General features: G+C 58.9%; 2 protein-coding genes and 1 pseudogene across 7 annotated transcripts; 1 reads left to right on the top strand and 2 right to left on the bottom strand.

Annotated features, from left to right (window-relative positions):
* The first annotated feature begins 1,701 nt into the window (after nt 1-1,701).
* Nucleotides 1,702-12,668, top strand: PKN3 (protein kinase N3). Of its 2 annotated transcripts, XM_036217716.1 has the most exons (22): nt 1,702-1,888; nt 3,855-4,095; nt 4,277-4,422; nt 4,884-4,995; nt 5,068-5,195; nt 5,420-5,603; nt 7,026-7,172; nt 7,256-7,365; nt 7,476-7,619; nt 8,008-8,083; nt 8,168-8,336; nt 8,529-8,631; nt 8,737-8,804; nt 9,135-9,198; nt 9,344-9,435; nt 9,854-10,030; nt 10,753-10,815; nt 10,920-10,996; nt 11,439-11,581; nt 11,670-11,777; nt 11,946-12,026; nt 12,143-12,657. In XM_036217716.1, exons 1-22 carry the CDS (start codon nt 1,865-1,867, stop codon nt 12,353-12,355), a joined length of 2,670 nt encoding a protein of 889 aa, XP_036073609.1. In that variant the 5' UTR covers nt 1,702-1,864; the 3' UTR covers nt 12,356-12,657. The 2 variants fall into 2 exon arrangements, with proteins under 2 accessions (XP_036073609.1, XP_015982000.2); XM_016126514.2 differs by lacking the exon at nt 1,702-1,888 and having other exon boundaries at nt 3,621-4,095; nt 12,143-12,668.
* On the bottom strand, nt 12,612-15,936 carry ZDHHC12 (zinc finger DHHC-type palmitoyltransferase 12). Of its 5 annotated transcripts, XM_036217719.1 has the most exons (6): nt 15,809-15,936; nt 14,215-14,351; nt 13,776-13,853; nt 13,428-13,594; nt 13,343-13,358; nt 12,612-13,256 (listed from the first exon to the last, which is right to left on the bottom strand). In XM_036217719.1, exons 1-6 carry the CDS (start codon nt 15,906-15,908, stop codon nt 12,885-12,887), a joined length of 870 nt encoding a protein of 289 aa, XP_036073612.1. In that variant the 5' UTR covers nt 15,909-15,936; the 3' UTR covers nt 12,612-12,884. The 5 variants fall into 5 exon arrangements, with proteins under 5 accessions (XP_036073612.1, XP_036073610.1, XP_015982026.2 ...); XM_036217717.1 differs by lacking the exon at nt 13,343-13,358 and having other exon boundaries at nt 12,612-13,244; nt 13,736-13,853; XM_016126540.2 differs by lacking the exon at nt 13,343-13,358 and having other exon boundaries at nt 12,612-13,244.
* Nucleotides 15,937-17,876: 1,940 nt separating this feature from the next.
* LOC118601023 lies at nt 17,877-18,056 on the bottom strand (annotated as a pseudogene).
* Nucleotides 18,057-19,703: the final 1,647 nt, after the last annotated feature.

Raw genomic sequence — 19,703 nt, 5'->3', positions numbered from 1 at the left:
ACTACTCAAGAGAGGCAAATCTAAATGTTGCAATACCGAGAATAAAGTATATAGAAATGGGAAAATGCTCCCTTGCTAGGAATGTACCCTGCTGGGAGGAAATTTGTGTTCTTTCAGGTTGTTGGTTATTATACAGTTTAACAGCCAATTAGCTGGAGAGTTGGTTTTCACTATCTGCTATCCACTGGGTGTTGAATGTGAACGTCAGTTTTCCTAAGAATTACAATTTCATTAAGTACCATCACCAGGCAGTATCTGGTCAGCCTCATCCATCGGCCTGGAACTTTGTTTCCCTGTAGATTTGCCCAGCCTTGGGTTTATTAGGAAAGTTGGTTGGATTCTAGTTCTGAACTTCATGAGGCAGTGAAATACTTCTCAGCCAACTTGTAAAGTAGTTTCAAGTTCTTCGACATAGTTTAGCTTTCTGACTGTAGGAGGGGATAAACGATCCTCAAGATGGTAAATAAACCATCTTTCTGCAGGGGAAGTGTTGCTAGTTTGAAAAAAACCATTCATGGTTTCCCTAAAGCCTGTGACCTGCAGTCAGAAGCTGATAGTCTTACAGCTAAAGTATGGTTAACATTGAGCTTAGGGCAGCTTGATAATAACCCCCACTTAAAAGAGCCTAGTATATGCTGGGCTAGCCTATTATTCTAGTATGTATAGACATGAAAGTCCCTGCCTGCCTCTGGTTGTGAAATGTAGGCATGCCCCCCACTGAACCAAGTTACCTTTGTATTTGTTGATGTCACTTGGTTGATTTCCCAATGCAGGGGAACCTACTTTTTCCAATCGGAGGGAGGTGGTCAGAGCAAAGTGGAACGGACATGGTTTTGTCAGTAAAAGCACTGGAGGGCACCTATTCCAAGTCAGCAAATAAGCCACCTTTAGTATTTGACCATCTTCTGACCTCTTAGACATGGCTCCTCAATGAAGCCATGGCACAAGGTGCCGGTGAGCACTGGATGCCGAGAAGTGGCTGGACAGCCCTAGACGAGGCAGTGGAGAACCGGGATCCTCTGCACAGGCAGTCCACTGTCAGGGCGTCGGGTGCTGGCTGGATACCTAACACATCGTGGCTATTTCTCAGGGTGTTATATTTTCAGATGGGGCTCTTAATAACAGCAGGGAACAGTGAGTGGCCCTGGTCTACCCGAAAGCTCCAAATCGGGTCAAGTGATGGGGGCCTGGGAGACATTTTGGTTGGTGTGTAATTTAGCATAACTTGGGTGAGGTTTTACTTTTTTTCAGACGCGGGTAGTTCTAGTGACTTGACAGGGCCAAGACTTTGTGTGTGGGGTGGGGGGGGCGGGTTTGTCACATCATTGACCCGAGATGGAGAGAAATTTAGGGACGGCGCCAGGTGGTGGTGGGGTTCCAAGGAAGAGAAGGCAGACCTGCCCGGAGTGGACCCGCCACACAGGTAGCGCCCTGAGGCCGGCAGGCGGCGCTGTGCCCCAGGACCCGCTCCTCAGCACGCGGCGGGTCAACCTGAGAACCCCAGCCCCGGGAGATGTCCTTCCCTGCCTTTCTGTTGGGGGGCGGGGGTGAGTGCCGTGCACGGCGGGAACCGCGGCCTCCGATGGGGTGCTGGGTCCCAAATCCCGCGGGACGTCAGATCCAGGAGGAGGCGCTGTGGCCTCGGGTTCAGCAGTGGGGTGCGGAGCGCCGATCTGGCGTGGCCGAGAGGCGGCGCTGGTCCCAGGTTCGCAGGCGGGCCGGCGGGCCTCGGGAGGGGGCGCCGCATCCCGCGGTTCCGGCGCCGCTTCCCGGGAAGTTTCAAGTTTGAAAGTCTTGGCGGAGGGGCCGCGGCTTCCGGAACCGGAGTGGTGGAGAGAAGGGGCCGAGCGGCGGCAGCGGCGCCATGGAGGAGGGGGCGCCGCGGCAGGTGAACCTCGCTGGGAGAGTCGGGCGGTGGGCGCGCACCGAGGGGGCGGGGGAGGCCTCGCTCACCGCCGCCCCGGGTGCCTGGAGCCCCGGCCCCAGCCCCGCCCCCGGCCCTCGTCCCTTTCCAGCCCCTGCCCCAGCCCCCCGCCCCACACGTCCCTTCGCATGGCATAAATGAGCACTAGGATTATGCCCCCTGGAAATGTCCCCAAAACACCCTCAAGTGACTCAGAACCTCCAGCCAGGCCAGCTTTATGAGTACTTCTGAAACCTCAGAGCCAACGGGGTGGGCCCCAAAGTTTCCTAAAATCCGTTCTTCCAGGTAGGACTCTCAGGGCCGATGGGAATCGCGAGCAAAGCAGAGGCACGTTGGGGCGCGACCTAGGGGGAGAAGAGTGTGTGCTCAGGGAGAAGGGGCGGGGGTGGGGCGAGTCCCCACGCACTTGGGGGGCCCTTCCCAGAGCACACAGGTGCCAGTGGGGAGTGTGCATGGGATGTGGAGGGGCTGGCAACCTTCGGGTATGCAGAGGGTTCCAGGCCTAATAGTGAGGGGACAGATTCCTGCCAGAGCTGTCAGGAGGTGTGGGTGGGCCCCCGGCCCAAGGCTGGGTGCATGTGTGTTACTGAAGAGGGAGCCGTGGTGTTCCAGCCCAGAGCAGATGGGGGAGGCGCGAGCACATGGCAGGAGTCCAGCCCAGAGCAGACAGGACCCCGGGCCATGCTCAAGGGTGAGCCGGCCTCCGCAAGGCTCCTTGAGTGGACCCACCCCAGCAGCTTAGACAGCCTTCAGGACTACGTCTGCCCCCTCCCACCCCCTTCCTCCGGAGGTCCCTCCGCCTGTTCCAGCAGTGGCTTGTACACATTTTCCGATTTCCTGTGAACCTCCGCCCAGCGGTAGCAGCTGAGTGACTCAGGACCCCGGTGGCCGGGCCCCCAGCTCCATGGGATCTTTGTTTGCTCAGGCCTTTGGCTCTGGCCCTCTCGCCTAGAGCCGCCAAAGGATTTCCTGAGCCCCACCCCTGCCCTCTGACGGCTGGGCCAGCAGGCGCGGAGGCCTGGGGTGGGGGTCCCTGAGGCCAGGGTGGCCACTCCTTCCACTGCGCTCAGGAGATGGAGACCAGAGAGGTAAGGTGGCAGCCCTGCGGGAGTCCGTGGAGGCGGGGGGCAGGGTCGGGGGGCATCATGGTTTACCCTGGGCTGTGGTCAGTTTTGGCACAGGTTGGTTTGAAATGGCCTCTGGGAAGGAGGTTTTACTCTTCCTTGCTCCATCTTGGGGTGAAGTCATGAGAAAGCCTTCTACTTCCCCCTGGGAGCTGAGCTGGGAGTGGGCCCCTGAGTGAGACCTCCCCAGTCCCTCTCTGTGCTTCTGCTTTCCCACCCAGGGCACTGAGGCATCAAGGAAATAGCCCCAGCCTCTACTCAGGCCTCCGGCTGCCCTCTGACCTTGGGTGAATCCCTAGCCTCCCTTCTGGTCCCAAATCTTAGCCCAAACTCCAGCCTGAGAGCAGCCTGGAGGGAAGTATGGCTGGCAGGGAGGGGCTGGTGCCTGAGAGGTGGCGGTGTCTGCTTTTCCATGTGGTGACCTCGGGTGAATTACTTAACCTGTGTCTCAGTTTGCTCACCTGTAAAATGGGGTAGTAACTACAGCTATCTTATGGGATTGTTGTCGGGATTGACAAGTTCAGGGATGCAAAGCTCGTAGGACAGGCCCGAAAGCCAGGAGCACCACATGAATGTTACAAATTTTTCCCTTCACCTTTCTCTCTAATGCAGTGAACAGGAGCCTGGGCTGGATAAATAGCTTTGGGTTTCCACCTGGCTTAGGGATACGAGCTCTACAGTTAGGGACACTTCCCAGACGCTGCGTGTCAGTCCTGGGTGCTGACCATGCCTTCCTCCCTGTCTGTGGTGAGCTGAGGCTGGTGGCAGTGGGGACTGAGTGGCATGGCTTCTCTGCCATTCCACAGCATGGGGTGGGCCAGCAGCCCCCCAAGGATGAGAAAGAGGTGATCCGTCGGGCCATCCAGAAGGAGCTGAAAATCAAGGAGGGTGTGGAGAACCTGCTGCGGGTGGCCACAGACCGCCGCCACCTGGGCCACGTGCAGCAGCTGCTACGCTCCTCCAACCGCCGTCTGGAGCAGCTACATGGGGAGCTGCAGGAGCTACATGCCCGCATCCTGCTGCCCGGGCCCGGCCCTGCCCCAGCTGGTGAGTGAGGGGTCTGGGCAGGCCCCTGGGGACAGGAGGTGGCAGGCCAGCCCAGCTCTTCGGCCTTGGCCCTGACCACTCTCAGAGCCTCCTCAGGTAGCCTGTGCCGGAGGGGAGGTGGGGGAGGAGCTAGGTAGGCCACAGGTAAGGGGTTCATGTGCCCCATACTCAATGCACACAGAACCTGAGGCCCCAGGACCACGGCCTTCAGCAGAACAGCCAAGGGCCCGACACCTGGAGGCTCTACAGAGGCAGCTGCAGGTGGAGCTGAAAATAAAGCAGGGGGCTGAGAACATGACCCACACTTATGCCAGTGGCACCCCCAAGGTAAGGCTCCTGGGCTCTCATGGGGAGAGATTTGGCTCTCAGGTTATGAGAGATGGTCCTGATCCAGCCTCTGTTCTGATAAGAAAATGCAACCTAGCCAGTGACCGTATAAGGGAGATAGGATCTTAACCCTTAGTCTGATGGGGGATACATAGTCACAGGTGCCAGCTTGGTGAGGAAGACATGGCTCAAAGCCCTAGTCTAACTGAAGGCACAACACCAGTCTAATGGGGGAATCCCAGCCCAAGTTCGCAGCCTACTGGAGGAGGCCCAGCCCCAGGACCAACTTCTGGCGTGGCGTGTGGAGCTCGACCTCAGCCCCTGTCTGGTCTGATAGGAGAGTTTCTGCCCCAGACCTAGTCTGATAAGGGAGGTTAGTTCTCTGGCCTACTGGGGAAGACGGCTTCAGTCCCTGGTCTGAACGGGGAGGCTCTGTGCTAGCATGTGTCATGACCCCACAGGGTAGGAAGCTCCTGGCAGCTGCCCAGCAGATGCTGCGGGACAGCCAGCTGAAGGTGGCCCTGCTGCGAATGAAGATCAGCAGCCTGGAGGCCAGTGGGTCCCCCGAGCCAGGTAAGGCCTTGAGGCGTGGGGACAGGCAGGGCAGAGCAGGGCGTGGGCTTGAGTGCTGACCCCATCGTCCAGGTCCTGAGCTGCTGGCGGAGGAGCTGCGGCACCGAGTGCGCATCGAGGCTGCTGTGGCCGAGGGTGCGAAGAACGTGGTGAAGCTGCTGGGGAGCCGGCGAACGCAGGACCGCAAGGCGCTGGCCGAGGTCCGCCCCCCGCCCGTCCCCCCCGCCGCTCCTCTCTGAACGCGGGTCTCCTCGTTCCTCCACCACCTTCCGCAGTGGCAGGAGGCGCTGTGGACGGGCCGGGTGGGGTGGCAATGAGGAAGCACGAGGCACTTTTGGTCTAGACCTCGTTGGGGATGTCTCCAGGTGGCTTGAGCCACTGTCCCCACCCCCTCACGCCCCATGGGCTGGTGTCCCCTCTGCAGGCTCAGGCCCAACTCCAGGAGTCCTCCCAGAAGCTGGACCTCCTGCGGCTGGCCTTGGAGCGGCTGCTGGAGGGACTGCCTCCTGCCCACCCCCTGCGTGGCAGAGTGGCCCGGGAGCTGCGGACTGCTGTGTCTGGGAACCCCCAGCCTCCAGCGACACTTGTGAAGCCCACCACCATGACAGGTAGCCAGGAGTCCCACTTCAGAGCTCTTCCTCCCTTCCAGAGAGGACCCTGAAACACAGTGGGGAAGGACTTTGGAGAACGGTTCCAATCCCGGCCCCACTACGGGCAGCCGACATCCTTTCTCCAAACCTCAGCTTATCCGTCTATAAAATAGGGGTGACAACAGCACCTACTTCATAGGGTTGCTTTGAAAATTCAGTGAGTTGTTGCGTGTGACGTGCCAAGCACTCTCCTGGCATAGTCAGCGAAGCTGTTATTTAAATGAGTAACCATGATAATGCTTAAAGCACCAGAATGAGGGAGCTCACAGCTCTGCAGGCCTCGCTACCCAGTCTGGGCGGCTTGGACTATTAGAAAGTCCTTTCTTATCCCGAGCTGGGTCCGACTCCTTGGAGTGGCAGCCACATTGCAATCACCAAATAATCTGAGAGCGTCAACTTTGGAAGCCCTGAGCTTTGCACCTGGGACACAGTGCCAACTGGAGAGCCCAGTGCCTTCCTGCTTGGTGCTGGTGCAGGGGCAGAGAGGCCACGTCCCGCCATGAGCAGAGCTGAGAAGGGGAAGTACAGGGACTGGATGGCCCCCCTCACCTTGCCGTGGGGAATCAGAAATGCTTCCTGGAGGAGATGGTGTCTGAGCTTGGCCTCGAAGGGTATAGGAGTTGACCAAACAGACAAGTAGGGGAAACAGTTTGTTGAAAAGTCTAGAATTGAGCTACTTGGGGCCACCCCACATCCTGTCTCCTGGCTAAACTCCCAGTTCCCCGAGTTGTTCCTCCTAAGATGATCTTTCAGCCTGGGCACCGCCTTTTTTATGAGGTCTCTTAGAGAGTAACCCCCAGGCCTGGACTTCTTAAGTGGTACCCTTAGGCCCAGTTTATGTCCTTAAAAAATACTAGAGGGACGAAACTTTAAGGAATGAAACTCTAGTAGCCCTACAAATGAATCCACTTGGTTGGCAAAACAGTCTTTTACCCATTACGGGAGGTGGAGCAGAATTTGGCCTCATTTCCACTGTACAGATGGGGAAACTGAGGCCCAGGGAGGCGGAGGGACAGGATGGGAAGCCAAGCTTCCCGTTCCCTAAGCTCTCACCCCTGCCATGGTGCTCCCCAGGCCCTTAGCAGCAAGTGTGTCATCAAGAACTGTGGCTCCGTGCGGCCCGGTTGAGGTCTGAGTCTTGCTCCTCTGCCTGTGTGTCCCTGCTGTCCCCAACGCATGGAGGGTCCTCGCTGAGGGGGGTTTGGCGCAGTCGGTCTGCCTGGAGGGTGGCAGATGGCCGCCTAGGCCTAACATGGGCAGCGTCTGGGTTCAGCCACCTCCAGGAGAAGCCGGAGTTCCTGGGGCTCCAGGCGCCCACTGGTAGTGGCAATGGGAGGGTGACACCTGACGATGTTCCCCACACCCCAACGCTCCCCACAGGGACACTGCAGGTCCGCCTCCTGGGCTGTGAGCAGCTGCTGACGGCTGTGCCTGGCCGTTCTCCCATGGCCACGCTGGCCGGGAGCCCCTCCCAGGGATGGCTTCGGGGCAAGGCCAGGCAGCAGCGTGGTGGAAGCGAGCTGGCCAGTGAGTAGGGGGATGTAGGGAGTTGGGGGGCGGCAAGGACCCTCACTCCTGGCCTTCCCTGAGCCCCAGCTCTGGCCCTCCAGGTGAGGTACTGGCTGTGCTGAAGGTGGACAATCGCATCGTGGGTCAGACGGGCTGGGGGCCAGTGGCCAAGCGGTCTTGGGACCAGGCCTTTGTCGTCCCCCTGGAGAGGGTGAGAATGGCCTCTGTGAGACTGGGGGTGACCTTGGGCCATGGGGTTCAAGGCTGGAGAGATAGGGGCTGGTGCCATGCCCTACCTTCAACCTGGCCTCCCTGACATAGGCCCGGGAGCTGGAGATCGGGGTGCGTTGGCGGGACTGGCGGCAGCTGTGCGGCGTGGCCTTCCTGCGGCTGGAGGACTTCCTGGACAATGCCTGTCACCAGCTCTCCCTCAGCCTGGTGCCACAGGGCCTGCTCTTCGCCCAGGTGCCCAGTGCCTCCTGCCTTCTGACCTTGTGGGCCCCAGGCTCCATCAGAGCTGAAAGGGCCTTTGAGACTATGACCCACCTGTGCACAGATGTGGAGATCGAGGCCCGGAGGGAGGAGGGCTCCAAGAACGAAGGAGTCCCACACCCTCTCGAGGACTTCACACGAGGCTACTGTCCTTGTCCTGACTGCCTTGCCTCACGTGTGACCCTGGACAAGTGCCTCTCCTCTCTGAGCCTTAGTTTCCCCACTGGTACCAATGAGAACATTGACCACATCTCTCTGGGCCCTTCTGGGTCTTGCGTCGCTGCTGTTGGAGGTTTCAGCTGGGATCCTGGAGGCGGGGTGGGAGGGGACTGGCCTTCAGCCCTGCCTCCCGCCCCTGCAGGTGACCTTCTGTGACCCTGTCATCGAGAGAAGGCCCCGGCTGCAGAGGCAGCAACGCATTTTCTCTAAACGCAGAGGTATGGACAGGAGGGGGTTTTGTGTGTAGGTGACAGGGCAGGGGTGTCGGGGGGACTCAGGACTGAACCCCTCTTTTGCCCCAGGTCAGGACTTCCTGAGAGCTTCCCAGATGAACCTCAGCATGGCAGCCTGGGGGCGCTTAGTCATGAACCTGCTGCCCCCTTGCAGCTCCCCAAGCACGATCAGCCCCCCTAAAGCGTGCCCCCAGACCCCGGCCACACCCCGGGGGGCCGCCAACCCGGCCTCGCCCAGGTGAGGAGACGCCTCGCCCCAGACCGCCCGCTTCTCTTCGGCGCCCGCCACGCCACGCGCCACCGGTGTCTGGGTGCCTGTCTTTCTGGGGGCCTGCCCTCTGACTCTGTCTTTCTCCGTGTGGCCGCGTATCCGTCCGCCCAGCTATTCCATCTGCCTGTGCCTCGTCATGCGTCTGCTTCCTCCCCACAGTCGTTTCCCCGCCAAGAAGACCCCCTTGGGAGACGAGACGAGGCCTCCGCCCAAGCCCCCACGCCTCTACCTGCCCCAGGAGCCGACCCCCGAGGAGATGCCAGTGAGCGGGGGCTGGTGGCCTTGGGGGGTGCCAGGGTGGCGGCGGCAGGGCTAGAGGGAGGGACGAAGGAGCCCCGCTCTGCCCTGAGCCCCTCTGCCCTCACAGCGTTCCAAACGCCCCCACATGGAGCTCAGGACTCGGCTCGGGTCGTCTTTGCCAGCCTCAGCCACCAGGTACCCTTTGGGCTCGCTTCCTGTCCGAGACGTTACCACGGCGGTGCTCGTGTGTCCGCTGCCGCACCCCCCAGCGGCTCCTTGGCACCGTCATTGGCTCGCTCGCAGGTTCTTGCCCTCTGAGCTCAGGTCGTCGAGCTCCAGCTGTGTGCCAGACTGGGCAACTGCTGCCCTAGGAGCCCCCACCTGGGCGCTCTGGCTTCTGTCCCTCCTGCCCCATACGTGGGGACGGCCCAGGACTGGGCATGGAGGGTTCGGAGTGGCTCTTGGGGTGGAGTCTCAGCCCTTGTCCCAGCGAATTCCTGTGCCCTCTCTCTCTCTCTCTCGCAGGAAAACCCCCCGGCTTCAGGACTTTCGCTGCTTGGCTGTGCTGGGCCGGGGACACTTCGGGAAGGTAGCGGCCTGAGGAGGGCACAGTGGAGGGGGGAGGGCATTCCTGAGGACTTTGGCTAGGAGGACACTGTGATCCATGGGGTAGCAGGTGAGGCAAGGCTCCCCTGTACTCCCCAGCTGGGACCCAACCTCTCTCTGGTCCCCAGGTCCTTCTGGTTCAGTTCAAGGGGACGGGGAAATACTACGCCATCAAAGCGCTGAAGAAGCAGGAGGTGCTGAGTCGGGACGAGATAGAGAGGTGTGTGGTGACTCCATGGGGCACCTGGCCCTGGGGGGTGCCCAGGGTGGCTGGCTTGCGTTGGCGGTACCAGAGGGCAGCAGAATGCTCCTGGGGCTTTGAACAGGTGACTCTGGGGGCCAGCCAGGCCTAGGTTCTCTTTTGAGTACCCGCGGTTGTTAATGGCCTGCGTTTGGGCAGGTCCCCTCTTATCTCTGTACCTCAGTGTCTTCATCTGTAAAATGGGATAGTGGTGGTCGTGCAGGTTCAGTGACCCACGGGAGCCTCTGATACATAGACACTCTCACACTGCCTGTGTGGCGCTTCGCCTGAAGACCCAGCGAGCCCAGGCTGTCACGTGGGTGGCGGGGCACAGCCGGCAGAGCTTTTCCTCCCCTCTAAACCCACGCCCCCCCCCCCCCCCCCCCCCGCCTTGCAGCCTGTACTGCGAGAAGCGGATCCTGGAGGCCGTGGGCTGCACGGGGCACCCCTTCCTGCTGTCCCTCCTCGCCTGCTTCCAGACCCCCAGCCACACCTGCTTCGTGACTGAGTTTGCACCGGGTGGCGACCTCATGATGCAGATCCACGAGGACGTCTTCCCCGAGCCCCAGGCCCGGTGGGTTCCCATCCTTCTTGTCTGCCTCGCCCAGCAAGGCTCCCTGGCTCCCTGTCCCCAGCACCCTTCACCCTGCTTCCTCCAGGGTCCCTGTCAGCAGAAGAGCAGGGAGTCAAGGAGGCTTTAGTTAAATCCCGGGTATCAACCCACACAGCATTTGTGACCCTGGGGCTCAGTTTATGAAGCTGTGGATTGGATTAATAACTGTTTCATAGGCTTGTCGCATAGATCAGTGTAACTTACGAATTGCCGAGCACAGGGACCGGTGAGTGGTGACTGGCGGCTGGAGTTATTTTTTGCCCATCAGGGCTCTGAAGTCTGGGCTCACATATCAGCTCTGCCACTAGCTGTGTGACCCCGGGTATGTCACTGACGTGGAGTCTCAGATCCTCATTTGAAAAATAGGCATGATGAGTGCCAACTGCAGGCTGCCGGAGGATGCTGGGAGAAGGCATGTGAACACTCAGCATCCTGCCTAGTGCAACCTAAGCGCCCGGGAGGGGCAGGTCATTAGTGGGCAGCAAACCCTGGGGCCATCGTCTGGAGGAACCCCCCAGCCTCACCCCTGCCCTCCACCCGCAGCGTGAGACTCATCCCAGTCTCCCACCCACATCTGACTCTGGCTGGGACATCTGGGGTCTCAAGGCCATGGCCATCCTGGTGCCTCCCTGCCCTCCCCCCGCTGTCCTGTGTCCAAACTCCCCTCTACACCACCCCTCCAGGTTCTACCTGGCCTGTGTGGTCCTGGGGCTGCAGTTTTTACACGAGAAGAAGATCATTTACAGGTAACTTGCCCCTGAGATGCTGGGAGTGTGAGCGAGGGAGCAAGTGCTGCCCTCCTCCGGGGCCACTGTTCCCAGGGCCCTTTTCATCTGCCCTTTACCCTCAGGGACCTTAAGTTGGATAATCTTCTGCTGGACGCCCAAGGTTTCGTGAAGATCGCGGACTTTGGGCTATGTAAGGAAGGTGGGTGTTTCCTGTCCAGGATCCCATGTCCTCCGGCCTTCCTCACCTAGTCCAGGCCAGCAGGATGGTGGGCAAGTGGCATCTCCCAGGAAATCTCCCGGCCCCACCCTCATTCCAGGGACCAGCTGACATATTGGTGCCTCCTTCCCTTCCCCAGGGGCTCTTAGGGCCCTAGCCTGCTCGTGGCTCGAGGGAGAGCCTGTGCTTGGAGCTGGGAGAGGGCACTGGGTACTGCTTTCTTCGTGACCTTGGCATGTGAGCTTGGCTGAGACTCAGCTCCCTCCTCCGTCAGATGGCGTAAAAACTGTTCCCACCTCCTAGGATAGGGCGCAGGGCTCGGCGTGGAATTTGGTCACAGGGTTGGCTGTTGGTTCTTACAACCACAGAGGTTATTGTGGACGAGACACACTGAACCAGCATTGGTGCGCATGTTGGTTTGTAGGGATCGGCTTCGGGGACCGGACAAGCACCTTTTGCGGCACCCCGGAGTTCCTGGCCCCTGAGGTGCTGACCCAGGAAGCCTACACACGGGCTGTGGACTGGTGGGGGCTGGGTGTGCTGCTGTATGAGATGCTGGTGGGCGAGGTGAGTGCTGGACCAGGGCTGCCTGGGGTCCCTCGGTCGGTGCATGGCGGGGGTGGCCCATGCACTCACTGAGCCCCCGCCCCCGCAGTGCCCGTTCCCAGGGGACACTGAGGAGGAGGTGTTTGAGTGCATCGTCAATGCGGACGCCCCATATCCTCGTTTTCTGTCGGTGCAAGGCCTCGAGCTCCTTCAGAAGGTAATCACTGCGGAGTCCGGGGCCGGGCCGGACAACTGCCGTGGCTCACGGGCGGCCCTGTCGCCGCCTGCCCTTGGGGCCCTGTGGTCCAGCCGGCTTGGAGTACTTGGGGGAGGCGGCAGTGCCTGGGGTCACGTGCCCTCAGGGAGCACCTGTCCTCTCGCCCAGCTCCTCCAGAAGTGCCCGGAGAAGCGCCTGGGGGCCGGTGAGCAGGATGCTGAGGAGATAAAGACGCAGCCTTTCTTCAGGGTTAGTGGCCAGGCCTACAGTGGTCGCAGACACCTGGCACAGTGGGAGGTGTTGAGGGGCATGTGGGTTGCCATTTTTTGTCATGTCGTCTCAGGCGCCTCTGCCCTTGTCCCCAGACCACCGACTGGCAGGCCCTGCTCACCCGCGCTGTCCGGCCCCCCTTTGCGCCCACCCTCTGTGGCCCTACGGACCTGCGCTACTTCGAGGGCGAGTTCACGGGGCTGCCGCCTGCCCTGACCCCGCCGGACCCCCGCAGCCCCCTCACTGCCCGCCAACAGGCTGCCTTCCGCGACTTCGACTTTGTGTCAGAGCGATTCTTGGAGCCCTGAGGACTTCTCCGGGCGTCCCTGTCCCCTGCCTCCCCAGACCGTTAGGGCCTCACTCGCCCACCGGATGCCAGCTGCGCGTCCTGCCCTGGAGGTGCAGGCCTTGCCTGGCATTTACCAGCCCCTGGGACTCGAGGCGGTGGCCATGGGGCTGCTGTCAGGGGCTTGACTCACTTGGTGGGGCGTGCCCCTCCCCACAACCTCCCCCTTGTGTCTCCCAGCTAGACCTGCGCCAGGAAGGTGGCACAGTGAGGAGTGGTCTGTTGTGTTTTTTAATACTTGACTTGCTTTATGGATTATTAAATATACAAAACTGTGTGCCGGAGGTCTTCTGGTTTGGAGGGTGGGGCGGAGGGCTGGGAAGCCTGGGCGCTGGTGCCGTGGCCCCCACGGGTCCTCGTCCTCCCCTTCGTCCTTCGGAGGCAGGGCTGCCCACCGAGGCAAGGCTTCTGTCATCCACTCTTCTCTGAGGCCTGGGAGGAGTGGGCAGAAACGAGGAGCCCGAGGCCCTTGGAGGCGGCCCTCGTAGTTTTCAGGCTGGAGATGGCGGCTGTGCCTCCTGTGCCCCTAAGCGGCCTGGCCGCTGCTCTCTTCCTCTTCCTCCCCGGCCCAGAGGGTCTCCCAGGACCCCGAGGGCCAGCCGCAGAAGAAGTGGGCCAGGTTGCGAGTCAGGCCGCGGTCGAAGGGGTTGCCAGGGTGCTGGCGGAGGTAGGCGATGCGGTGCGAGGAGATGAACTCCCAGGTGGTGGTGTTGCTGGCCACCAGGTAGAGGTGTGAGGCCAGGAGCAGGCTGGCCGCCATCGAGAAGAGGGAGAGCAGCAGGAAGGTGGCGAACAGGAGCCCGCTGGACCGTAGCCACAGCCCCCAGGGCTGGAAGAACCGGAGGCCGGACCTGCGGAGCAGCGTAGGGATGGGGGCCCAGAGCTGCGACCACCACTGCCCCAGGGAGCCCAGCTGGGCAGGCCGTTTGGAAGAGGGTCCGAGGCCCATGGAGAGGGAGCCCCAGCTCTCTACACACCTCGTGGGCCTGGGCTGCTCCCCCGCCCCCCGCGCCCCGGGCGGTGGCACAACCCACCATGCCAGGTACAGGCCCCACAGAAGCACCAGCAGCTGTAGCGCCAGGTAGGCCACGAAGAGGCGGTGGTTGCGCTCCCCCACACAGTTCTCCATCCAGGGGCAGTGGTGGTCGTAGCGGCGGACGCAGCGACGACACTCGCGGCAATGGCGGGCCCGCAGGGGCTGCTGTGGGCACGGAGGGAGCAGGGCTCAACGCTGGCTCCCCTCTGGACCCCGCGATGAGGGAAGGCTGGGGCCTGAATCTGGGAGGCCTTCCTGGAGGGGTGAGGCCAAGGCACCAGGGCAGGAGGAGGTCGAGAGTCTAACCTTGCCCCGACCCCTCCCAGGAGGTTCCTGCATCACCCACCAGCACCATGCAGTATCCGCAGCGCCGAAGGGGGATGGCCGGAGGAACCATGGCCGTCTGCTCCTCCTTGGCTTCCTCCTGAAAACGAACGACAGGGCATAGATGGGAGGCAGATGACACTGGCGGGTGTCTCCCTTGGAGGCCAGCTTAGCTCTAGGTGTGTACATTGTGGGGCCCACCCCATGAGTAATGGAGACGGTGGAGTAGGACACAGTGTCCTGAGCTGAGCAAAGGCTACGTGACCTTCGCCGGTTGCCTTCCCTCTCTGTGCCTAGGCAATTTCCTCATTGTAGGATGGGGTTCGAGGGCTGGCAAGAGTATTCACTGAGATGCCCCAGGACAGCCTTTCACATAGAGCCTGGCATGAGACTGTTGCTGGGGCCTTGGGTCCACCATTGATGGGAGGAGGGGCTCAGGCCCCTAGGGGACCCCTGGTTACCTGGGGCTGGGGCTGGATGTTCACGTAGCCTGGGTCCATGAGTGACACGGCCAGGTAGAGCAGCAGGGAGCCCAGCACGAGCAGCAGAAAGGTGAGGGGCAGGAGCAGCTCCCCCTGCTCTTCCCACTGCCGCAACGCTGGAGAGGCGGGAGGAGGAGAGTGAGGCAAGGCCCGGGTGAAGAGGAGGGTGTGTGGGGGAAGGTGCATGGGGGGGGGTACAGCTGGTGGTGGGGAGTGTGTCCCTGGCTGAGCGGAGGCCCGGAGATGGGGTCTGATGAGCCGTCAGGGTATAGGAGGGAGAAGTTCAGAGCCAAAACAAACAGAAAGCAGTTCACCTGCACTTTCTCTGGAGGGCAACAAAGAGTCATACAAGGTTATAGGGTCAGAATGTTGCTGGAAACACTCCCAGTGGGGAGAGATGGATCTGAGGAGAAGCCTGGAGAGGCCTATCCAGGAGGGAGACTGGGCAAGGGCAGAGGCAGGAAGGGTGGAGAGGAGGGGATGGACAAATGGGGATTAAGGGGTTAAGGGGCCAGACTTGACTGGATATGGGGGAGGGGAAGGAGGGGTCCCTGCCTTTGGCGCCATGATGGGGAGAGATTAGCCAGGTCTGAGATGCACATGAGACAGAGACAGGAGGGCGGGGCCGGCAGGCTCGGATGCTGAGATGCTGCAGAGAGGACCATGAGGGTGGCCCAGGTCAGGGAGGGTCCAGCCCGTGGAGGTGACCGAGGATTTTGGGGGTGGGGGGCTGCGGCGTGAGGCACATGAAACAGCAGAGTGTGAACAACACTGGTACCCCTTGGTTATTAAAGGTAGCGGAGAAGGAAAGGGGTTGGGGTGCTTTCTGATGGGGAGACGGAGCAGGATTTTTAGGCTAAAGAGAGAAGACGGTGGAGGAAAACTTGAGATGAGTCTCAGGCAGAAAGTGAGAATGCTCGCAGCCTAGGGGCTGAGGCCGGAGCAAGGAGGGAGGGGCGGGGGCTGCTGTGGGTGGCAGTGAGGGAGAACTTGTGCTGGAGGTGGCCTGCGGCAGGTAAAGCAGAGAGGGATGGAAGTGGGGGTGGGTCAGTGGGGTGCATAGGGGCTACCAGGGCAAGAAGCGAGGATGGGGACATAGGGGACAGGCCGCTCCCCTATGGGGTTTTCTCTTGCCTGAGGGTGGGAAACCTGGACTTGGGCAGCTGGTGGTCCTGGGGCTGGGTGGAATGCCTGTTCTTAATTAAGTTGATCTTCAGAATCTTACGGAGGGAAGATTAGGAGTTAATTCTGGGAAGGATCAGGTGGGTCCTGGGATCAGGGGAGATGGGGCCTCCAGGCGGTCGTCGGATCTGGTGGGCACCGCAGGGGTCTTGGGATGGACAGGGCATCTGACAGGGATCAGGAAGATGCTGGGATTAATTAGGGCATCACTGGGCATTAGGCGGAAAGCAGGTGGCTCTTGGAATGACAGCTGGAGAAGACCTCAGGAGCTGGCAGAGATGGGGTGAATCCCAGGGTCTCTGGGGCTTCAGCAGGGAACCCAGTAAGACCCAGACGTCTGGGGAACCACGAGGGATCGCGTGGGTCTGGGGTCGCGCGGTATCTGGCTCACCGGTATCGTGCAGGAAGAGCACCAGCGTGATCCCCCAGGTCAGCACGGTGTGCCCGGTCCGTACCAGAACCCCAGGGTTGAGGAGCGCCCAGGGCGCCATCGCCTTGGCCCCGGGCCCCACCCGGAAGAAGCGCCCAGAGGGGCGGGCTCTCCGAGGGAGGGGCCGCGGCCTCCCTTGGATTGGTGGATTCGGGATGTGGGCGGGGCAGGATTGGGCTATGGAGGCTGCCTATTGGATGGCAGCTGCAGCCGAGTAGGCCCTCGAGCCAACAGGTGCCTGAAGAGGTTGGAGGCGGGGCCGGCGCGCGCGCAGCCGATTACTGCCCCACCCCCAGCCCCCACCAGCCAGGTAACTTTGGAAAGCCAAGCAAGGATCGGGCGGGAGTCTTGATGACTTGAATCTGAGCTCCCAGTCCCACGTCCTCGCGCATGCGTGCGGTTCCCTGGGCGCTTCAAAGATTCAGGTATTTGTTGTGACTCAAGGTTGAACTGTGCCCGGTTCAAAGATGCGATGACGGACGCTTCCCCCGAGGTTGCTCCGTGGTGACACTCTTACCTTCTTACTATTCATTTTCAGGTATTGCAAACGGGACGGGAGCAAAGTGTTTGTGGTGCAGATTCGAGCTCTGAGGGGCCCAACATGGGTCAGAGCAGGAAATACCAGCACTGCTCCTTCCTGCCTGGGTGAGCTTGGGCAAGTTACTGAATCACTCTGAGCTCTATTTTCTGTCTAAATAATAATGATAATAGTACCCTCGTCTTAAGGTGGTTGGGAGGATTAAATAATGGAAATACAGTGGCCAGCACAGAACGAAGCCAACACCTACACCCTACCAGACTGACTTGCCCAACCTGAGGCTTCATCATTCCCGCTCACACTTCTTCAACTTTGTCCCCAGGGCATTCCCCATTCAGCCCTGGCTTTCCACCGGCACCTCCCTTCTGATTCCAAGATCCACCTTCTTTCTTCATCAGCTTGGCCCCTCTCAACTCCTCCAGTAACTTCTTCTGACTTCCTTTTGTCAGCTCAACATTTCTTGTTCTGTTGGAGAACTGACTCTTCCCCATCCCATGTGGTTCTGAAGGAACTGTGTCCTTCACTCGATATGGTGGGGAGAGTCACATGTGGGCATGTGACTCTAGAGGGCTAAACCAGTAAAAAATATCCTTATATGGACTACATCTATGACTACTAAAAGCACACGTAAAAGCTCCAATTGCTGGCTCAATAGTTCTTGCAGCTGTACTACTCAAACTAAGAGGCTACGATAAGTTGTGAATTAGCACTATACTAAACCCAACAACGAGCTTCAAAATGTACCCATTCCTAATATTACCTCTCCGAGGAATAATTATAACCAGCTCAGTTTGCTTATGCCGAACAGACCTAGACCTAAAATCACTAATTACATATTCATCCATAAGCCATATAGCCCTAATCATCGTAGCCGTCCTATTCCAAACTCCATGAAGCTATATAGGGGCAACAGCCCTAATAATTGCACAAACCTGGCTCCCTATCTCGCTATGTCCTGTGATTGGCCCTAGGTGGTGGGCATGTGACTCAGTAGAGCCAATCAGAATCATTCCTGAGAGTACAGTATAGCTGCTGAGAAAAAAGGGGGCATTCTTGTGGATCTCAAGTATAAAGTATAGGATATGCCGGCATCTGGTTGTTCTCTTTAATGCTATATGGAGAGAGTCTGTGGCAGAGAATGAGACCAACTTATAAAGAGGCAGAGATAAGCTGCACTGAAAAGGGGTGTGAGAGACAGTCTTTTTATTTTATTTATTTATTTATTTTGAGAGACAATCTTAATTTAACATTGTCTGGGCCCCTATATCCAGCTATACTTGAAGCCGATCTTGGTTCTAGGTTTCACAGTTGCATTAGGCAATGAATTCCCTCCCACTTTTCATTAACCTGGGTAGGTGTTTGAGTGTGTCTTGTAACTCAGTCTTGATTACTGCAATGGGACAAGATTTAGCTGAGCGGGGAACTCTAGCACATTATCCACTTAAATAATCCCAAAGCTTCCATGAGTCAGTCACTGTGCTGGTGTCAAAGAAAAAATCTTGGACACTAAAGTCATAAGGACAGATTTGAATCAGTAATATACTACTGCAGTAGGAAAGAGGGTCCAGCATGAACCAAACGCCACTTCAATTTGTACGGAGGTGACTGGGCATTTTAAACTGATAAGAACAGATACTACACTTGGTCTTAGCCAAAAGGCTGAGAAGCGATTGGTGACTGGGCATTTTAAAAAGAGGCAACAGATCTACCGCCATGCCACCCTGAATAAGCCAGATCTCATCCGATCTCAGAAGCTAAGCAGGGTCAAGCCTGCTTGGTACGTGGATGGGAGACCACCTAGGAAGACCAGATACTGTAGGCGTAAAAAAATAAAAAATAAGGGATTGTAAGCTGACAAGGTCCTTGTAATCTGTGAGGTCAACCAAGGGTTGGTTGCCTCGCCTAAAAAAATAAATGAAATAAGAAATAAATAAAGAGAGGGAACGGCGAGGGCTTAAACAGACTCAAGGAAGTGAAAAATTACAAAGGGTTGGTCGGCGTAAGTGCCAGCTGGGCCTGCTGTGTCTGCCAGCTGACATTAACTGAAGTTAGGCTTCTGTCTCACAGAGACTGGGAGACAGAGGCCCCATCCTTCCTGAGGATTACATTTCGAAGGAATGGCTTTCTTGAGAAAGACGCTCCTGAGTAGCAGAAGATACAAATACATACAGAGGAAAGAGTCACGATTATGAGGACTTTTTAGTTAATGCTCTACAACTATGTGCTGTGTGGGGCCCATAGTCAGATGGTGGCTAAAACAAACAATACATTCTTTTGGTACCCTTGAGCTTTCTCAAGCAGGCACTTTAGGAGGGAAGGGGGCTATGGGCATCTTAGGGATGCAACCTTGAGCTCTTAGAGAGTATGTCAGTGTTCGTTTAAGTCTTTTCATGTGGAGGGAGAGAGGCAGATGAAATCACTTGTGCTGAGAGTGTGTACTATTTACAGGTCAAGGTTGAGGCCTAGTTGAGAGCTTGGAGGAGCCTGGCTAAAATTTGGTCAAGTCGAGAACGTTTTTGTCTGGGCACTGGACCCACACCCGCCTGGCATGTGTGTGAACGGCCCCCTTGATCGGGGACCGGCACTGAGAATAGCCCTCCCGCATTGGGTGCAACCTCAGGAGCACCTCAGGGGCACCGAGGGCACTGTGTTGATCGTCACACAGGGACAACAGGTGTAAACCGGGGCCGTCCTGGGCAAAGCAGAGTCTGGTCACCGCACGGTTTGGCCGCAGCGACTTCTCCAACCTCTCCTGTTTGCACCCTCGTTCCTTCACTCTGTTGCAGCCCCCCAGGGTGCTTCATGGTTCTCCCTGCAAGGCCCTTCTCCTAGCAGGGCCCTCTGCCGCGGGTGCCCCGTGACCTGGCCTGGCAGCTTGGTCTTTTTGCTGCATTCGGCTTCTGCATCTCCTCCTACAAGAAGCCTCCCTGACTGCATCGGGCATGCCATGGTGTCTCCGACCTCTACACAGGCTCTTCCCACTCCCTAGTGTAGCCCAGCTAACTCGTCTTCCCTGACCCTCTGCACACTCCCACAAGCCCACAGGAGGTGCCCACTCTCTGCTCCTGCTTGTTGCACTGAATTGTAATCTCACACCTGCCGTCAGATCGAGCCATCCTGGCTGATCTGTGGCCAGCTGTGCCCTCAGTGTCTGGGCACAGGGGGTGCAGAGAGAACGTGGAGGGAACAGGCACTCCAGCCCCATCTGCCATCTGTCCCCAGGCTGCTGTCGATTACCCCTCTGGGTCAGGCACAGAAACCCACCGTGCACCCTCTCCAGCACACTCAAGGCCCAAGGCCCCAGCCGGCCCAAGCCTC

The sequence above is a fragment of the Rousettus aegyptiacus genome, unplaced genomic scaffold (genome assembly GCF_014176215.1).
Source record: "Rousettus aegyptiacus isolate mRouAeg1 unplaced genomic scaffold, mRouAeg1.p scaffold_m13_p_3, whole genome shotgun sequence".
NCBI lineage: Eukaryota > Metazoa > Chordata > Mammalia > Chiroptera > Pteropodidae > Rousettus > Rousettus aegyptiacus.
Note: the sequence above shows the minus strand (reverse complement) of the source record. Positions and strands in the feature narration are given on the sequence as shown.